Genomic DNA, 6,428 nt, shown 5'->3' with positions numbered 1-6,428 from the left:
AGGGAGGGGGCGGCCTGCCGCGCGGGGGGGGGGGGGGGGGGGGGGGGTCACCAGCCGCGATCCCCACCGCGATCCCCACAGCAGAGCTCCGCCACAGAACTGTTCCAGCAGGACTGCTCCAAAGCACCGCCACGGGCTCCACCGTCGAAGCCCCATCATGCATCTCTCACCTTCTGTTGTGGTCAGATCCTACTGTCATGATTGGTGGGTTTGGTTTGGTGTGGTGAGGGGAGACGCAGGCAGGCCAGGATGAGGATGAAGATGATGATAAACACAGGAACACAAGAAGCTGGCAGAATGGACTGGTTAGACACGACGAGGATCCGACAAGAGACAAAGACAACAGGTGGGACTAAATACACTGGGAGGGTAATCAAAGAAATGAGACACAGCTGGGAACAATCAACAGAGACTCACAGGGGAACAGGCTAATAAACACTGAAAAACCTCAAAATAAATACACAGAAAACACAGATCACAACAATAATGTCAAAATTTAGTCAGAAAGTCAGATTTCTCTAAATCAAATTAGAATAAAAACCTGACCTGATTGCAAAAAATGAATGTCATCTTTGGATTCAGCCATGCTAAATAGTCATAAATCAGTTGAAAAATAATTGACAAGTTCCAAAAAATGTTTTTTGTAACCCAGTGTTTCAAAAGATATTTTTTCTAACTAGCACATTGTTTTCTTTAGGATTTGCTGTAATTCAGCTATGTTTTAATGGTCAAAGTAATAATAAATAAACTAAAGAAGTAATATTTTAATGAAACATTCCTTTAAGGATGTTGGGTCAAATTTTTATCAATGTGGTCAGTTCAGAAAATATTTAAGCTCTAACATAATCCTTAAATGGCAAAACCTTCATTAAAAGAGCTAGGATCAAAGGAAGGGCTTATTCTTAAGCAAAGTATACATACAATGACAGTCAAAATGTGCTGGGCACAGGCCTCATGGTCCAGCCTCTGGGCAGTGTAGACTGTTCCCAGCATTGGGTGGATGTGGAACAGACGCATGCTTCTAGAGTCTATGGAGCTGTGGAGAGAATAGGTGAGCTGGTGATGCTCGTCTCGGTCTGATGCCAGTATCTGGACCACTTCAGTGTTGGGTGGTGTATCCTCCGAAATAATGACCTCGTAGACTTGTTGTGAGAAGACGGGATCATTATCATTACTGTCTAGAACAGTAATGTAAACCTGGAACATAGAGACATTGGTAAGACGAAAAGGAATGAGTTAAAAATAAAAAGATGAAAGGCAGTATTAACTGAAATGTGCTGTTTTAGTTTTTAATGTGCTCAATTTCACAAACAGCAGTCCTGTCATACCTCCTGTTGTTTAGACTTTTGGCTTATGTTATTTCCTTGTATTGATTTCTTTTTTTCATTTAGTCTACCTCTCTGATCTCCACCAGCCACCGGTTCTCTGTCCACAAATCAAACTTTCTAGTATGTGAGCTCTTCACTGTCAGTCAGTGACCACCAGATTCCACTGTTGTCCACTTCTTGTTCTCCTATGTTCTGTTCCTTGTAAATTTCTTATCGTGACATTAAATGTGGCATCATCTGCATTTTGGTCCCATTCATATGCATCATGACACATCCACATTTAGCAAAAAAAAAAAATTCCAAACATTTTATCGAGCCCTTTTCTATTCATGTCGCATGCTATACTTACTGACATATAGGAGATAAAATGTATAATGTCTGCGCAAGATTAGGAATTCAATGCAAAGTCTAAATAAAAAATTTAAATACAAACTATGAAGATGACAAGAAAGATCACAAGAATAACAATAGAATCATGATCATGGACGCTATTCAATCTACCTTTCTCTACGATAAAAATAGTCAGACCAAATAGTCAAGTTAGGTATGTGGCAGAGTATTTTAATAGAGAAAAGTAAAAACTTCTTAATAGAAATCACCAAACAAGGATTTCCCTCTCTGTGTCCCGAATGCTAATCTGTGCTTGGTTTTCATTATGCTACTTTAAGCTAACAAGCTGCAGCAGGTCCACCAGCAGTGTTAATGTGCTTTAAGGTGCTTTAAGAGCATAAAGTGAGTACTTGAAAGATGGAGGATGAAGTTTAATTGAGCATTTCACTAATACACAGCAGAGATGTTTCATGGAGAGCCTGGAAAATAGATTCAATAAATACTAAATGTTACAACAAGAAAAACAGAAGGTCATAGTGAGAGGTCACCTGTACATATGCAGTGCTGGTGCCATCTGTGGCCTGCACTGTCAGGTTGTAGAAGGAACGCTGCTCAGCATCCAGAGGCTTTGCGATGATGATGGTAGCTGCTGTCCGCTCCACGTCGAACACACTGTCGCTGTTCCCACCTGCTCCCAAACAAGAGTTGGAAGAAGAACTTATGCAGTGAGTCATACAAAGTTTTTCTGAAAATAAACATGTCATAATTCAATGAATAAATGTAGCCTGGTGTTCAGCAAAATTCACCACAGCATCGTGCATAAAATGTGTCAGGCCCAAATCTGGTTGATCCATAAAGCAGCATATTTTTCTTATGGATGGTTTTAATATCTTTTGAGAAATATTTACCACATTTTCTAACACCCTTGTCTCTAGTAGGATTGTGAGGGTTGCTGGTGCCTATCTCCAGCGAACGTTTTTGGCAAGAGGTGGGGTCACCCTGGACAGGTCGCCAGCAGGGCAACACAGAGACAGACAGGACAAACAACCAAGCACATGCATGCACAGGGAGAACATGCAGGATCTTCTTGCTGCAAGGCAACAGTGCTACCAACTGTGCCACTGTGCAGCCCATTGGGTATTCAATCAATCTAAATTATAGTCATTAACCATGAATTACCTTTTACAGAGAAGACTGTTTAATTGGATATACATTTTATCAGCTGAAGAAAACCAGAACAGTCATTATCCTTTACAGATCTTTTTAAGAATTCACTTTAAGTCGTTACATTTATATTTATGTCTTGTTAGTTAATTAATCATTATACATATGTAATTGTTCTATTATTAAGTCTTTTGGCCATTTGATCAATCACTATCCAATTGTATTAGTATTGTAAATCTGAAAATAATTATATTTTTCTGATGTACTCCTCTCTTTTTTTAATGAAGCTTAGGCATGGAGCTAGATATTACCCTTCAGACAGAAAGACCTTTAAAGACTTCAGACTGATCATTTCTTTAATGACACTTTCAGATGATACATACTGATGCTTCCTATGCATCATGAGTAGCTTTAGCAATTAGATGTTTAGCCAACTATCTTCCTCTTCACTTCTCCATGGGCTGCCAACTTATGGTGGTGGAGTGGATTGAGTGTCCCAATGATCTAACAGTAGTCAGGGGGTTTCTGCCCCTGATAATTTCGTCCATGACAAACAGGTTCTAGGGGAGACGTCAGACAAAGTGCAACCTAAAAGGTGTTTGACTATGTCCTTTGGGGAGTTTTGTGGGGTTCTTCAGGCTCCTTGATATGCGCTGTTGGGTCCTTGTATGACTGGTGTCAAAGCTTGGCCCACAGTACCAGAAGGAAGCCAGACATGTTTCCCGTAAGAGTTGATTTCCGCCAAGGTTGCCCTTTGTTACCAATTTTGTTCATAACCTTTATGGGCAGAATTTCCACCCACAACCAAGCTGTTAAGAGGATCTGTTCACAGCCAGGATAAAAATCAGCACCTCCAAATTCAAAACCATTTTCCATTGAGCTGGAAAAGAGTAAAGGGCCTCTCAGGGTCAAGGCTCTGCCCCAAGTGGAGGAGTTTAAGGATCTCAGGGGTTGTGTTCACCTTTGACAGTGTGTCATGGTAAAGAGAGAGCAGAGCCAAATGGCGAAGGGGAGGAGGAAGTTCTTAAACCCACAACTGGATCCTGGATTAAGTGGAAGACAATGCATGGATTTTCCACTTCACTCCTAATTTAGATGTAATTTCAAATTGAATTTTCTTTAAACCAACACAGTATGTTGAGGTATACGTATGATTTAATTAAGAAGCTTACCTAAGTAATGAGTAGCGTTAATTTCTAGGAGGTGGTTTCCACATTCAATCTGGAGTGGAGAGGAACATCCTCATTTCGACAAACTGTATCAGTTTGATAACCAGATCATTAAGTAATGTACCATTTGAATGTGTTTGTGAAGGTACATCTGAATACTATAACACTTGCATTCTATGAAAAATGTATTGCTGCTGCTAATGAAGGGTCAGCAACTGGAGGGTAATGAGGTAACAGAGGCTTGTAGCCATGGAAGCAGATAAAAAGAGAGTAATGGGAAACTTCTAGTGAAAATACAGAACCAAAACAAAAAGCAGTGGCAGGAAATAAAAAGAAGGGTAGACTGTGGGTATGACCAAGTAAAAATGTTTGTTTTTAAAAAGGCGACAAAATGAAGGGATTTCTTCTGATAGCAGTGTGCCAAAATGAAAAGTGTATATAAAATACCTTCTGAGGAACAGTTCTTGAAACAAGCACTTTGCAAGATATAGAACATCTCACGAAAAGGCCTGGCACCTTCCAGGCATGAAGTATCAAAGACAGAAAAAAAGAGAAAGGGTAAGACAGGAAGAAAATACATTTTTGAAGAAAATAGGAAAAAGGACAGAGACAGCACTAGTTATTTCATAGCAAATATGCATAACACCCAGTGATGTGAAGCTGTGGATTCTTCAGTTGTGAACCAGTACTATCAACAGCTAAACAGACTCAAAGCATGGTGCCATCACCACAAAGCCTGTAACCTGGTACAATGCTCTTAGGGTTCGGAGGCTGGGACGGAGCGGTCCCTGTGGACCATTTCAAATTTAAGTTGTGTTTATGGAGCTGAATTTGGCAGATGCTTTTATCTGAAGTGACAAACCAATGGGGATATAACAATTCAATTAATATCAAAGCTAATAATCTACTGAGAAGGAAGACCACTGATCAGGTTGTGTCTGAGGTGCGAGCATAGAAGCAGAGTGCAGACATAGAGGAAAGTTCAGAAAGAGATACAGTAGAAAAGGAGCGAAAACTACAGTGTAGATGCTGGTTTAGGAGATTCTTACTGAGGAACTGAGAAGTTTCTTGGAGACATGCTGGGATCTCCCTTTTCTGCTAGCTCTTATTAGGTCATTCCACTGTTGTTGAACAACACATGAAGAGCCTGGATAGTCTTAAGCATGTAGACACTGGTGTCCAACAAACCCCTGACGGCTAGTGACAGAGAAGTGGCATAAAGCTTCGCGATTTAATTGGGAACAGTTCTATTTGGAACTCTGTGTGCTGACATCAGTGACCTCCATTTTTCAAGGCTGTTGTGGGAACTTTATTTGTATTACTAAAAAAAATAACACTTTTTAACAGCACTGCAAATAGGATTTCTACAAGGATGTCTTACTAGTCCAGCAAAGGTTATTATTAAACTATAGAATTGAAATTCTGGAGGGAAATCAGTGTTTAGTTTACAACAATTTATGAAAATAAATTTCATTAGTTATGACATTTTGTTACTCTTTACTTTAGGTTTGCTTAAACAGAAGACACATCTAAAATCTTGTCACTGTGATAATCATCAGAATCATTCAATAGATTTTGAAAAATTATTTGCAACCACCTTATGTCTGTATTGTCTCTATACACAAATAGATCTTTATAACTTTCCGTTATAAAGTGTTAGCAATGAACAAAACTAAAACATAAAAAGGTTTATTTAAAGTAGAAGATACAATAAAAACACATATTTTAGGTTTGATGTTCAGTCTTCTAAAGGTTGAAAACTTTAGAAGACTGTTTTGCCTGTACAAGTGTCAGGCAAAAAATTTTTGCCTGACACTTGTAAAAAGTATCATTTTTATAAGCCATACTGGCACATATGGTTATGTCTGTTCACCTACATGGGAACTTTACCTGTGATATCAAACCAAACTGGAGCTGGGTTCTGTTGCAGAGACACCACACCCACAATCTCAGCCACCTTGTCATTCTCAGTGACGGTAAAGTTATAGAACGGCTCATCAAAGAGCAATGGTGGAGATGAAGGAGGCGGTCGTCGAATCCACTCAATATGCAGACGAGCTGTTGAAGACTTCTGGGGACGGCCGTTGTCTGATGCTTTAATCTGGAGAAGCACAAACTGGCTACAATTAATGACTGTTAAATCTAATAGTTCATAAATAGTTTAGAGCTTTTAGTGATTATACTAATTCAATGACATTTTTCTGTATTAATAAATACATTTTTCTGTATCATATTGGTCACAATGTATGCAATAATTCATTTTTTGATTTACTCAAATCTATAACTGATGATTTTTTGGAACATTAAGCCTAATAATTTCCAGAGTAACAAAATGGTAAAGTCTTTGCAGCTATGTTTTAAAATGTCGTTCCAGTTATAAATATGAGCCATTTTTATATCAATTCGCTAAATTACAGAAAGTCAAGGCAGCATGTCT

The 6,428-nt window shown here is 39.0% G+C and overlaps 1 protein-coding gene across 1 annotated transcript in view; it reads right to left on the bottom strand.

Annotated features, from left to right (window-relative positions):
* Positions 1-6,428, bottom strand: part of fat3a (FAT atypical cadherin 3a) — a gene marked incomplete at its 3' end in the record, with an annotated part of 50,415 nt that overhangs the window by 21,095 nt on the left and 22,892 nt on the right. The window contains exons 6-9 of the mRNA XM_015053298.1: positions 5,882-6,092; positions 4,439-4,507; positions 2,207-2,346; positions 922-1,197 (exon numbers count right to left, since the gene is read on the bottom strand). Coding sequence (XP_014908784.1) covers positions 922-1,197; positions 2,207-2,346; positions 4,439-4,507; positions 5,882-6,092 — 696 coding nt within the window. The remainder of the gene's footprint in view (positions 1-921; positions 1,198-2,206; positions 2,347-4,438; positions 4,508-5,881; positions 6,093-6,428) is intronic.

This window comes from Poecilia latipinna, unplaced genomic scaffold, assembly GCF_001443285.1.
Source record: "Poecilia latipinna isolate Pla-1442-1.1 unplaced genomic scaffold, P_latipinna-1.0 Scaffold1173, whole genome shotgun sequence".
In the NCBI taxonomy this organism is placed as follows: Eukaryota; Metazoa; Chordata; class Actinopteri; order Cyprinodontiformes; family Poeciliidae; genus Poecilia; species Poecilia latipinna.
This window is presented reverse-complemented; position numbering and strand designations above follow the sequence as displayed.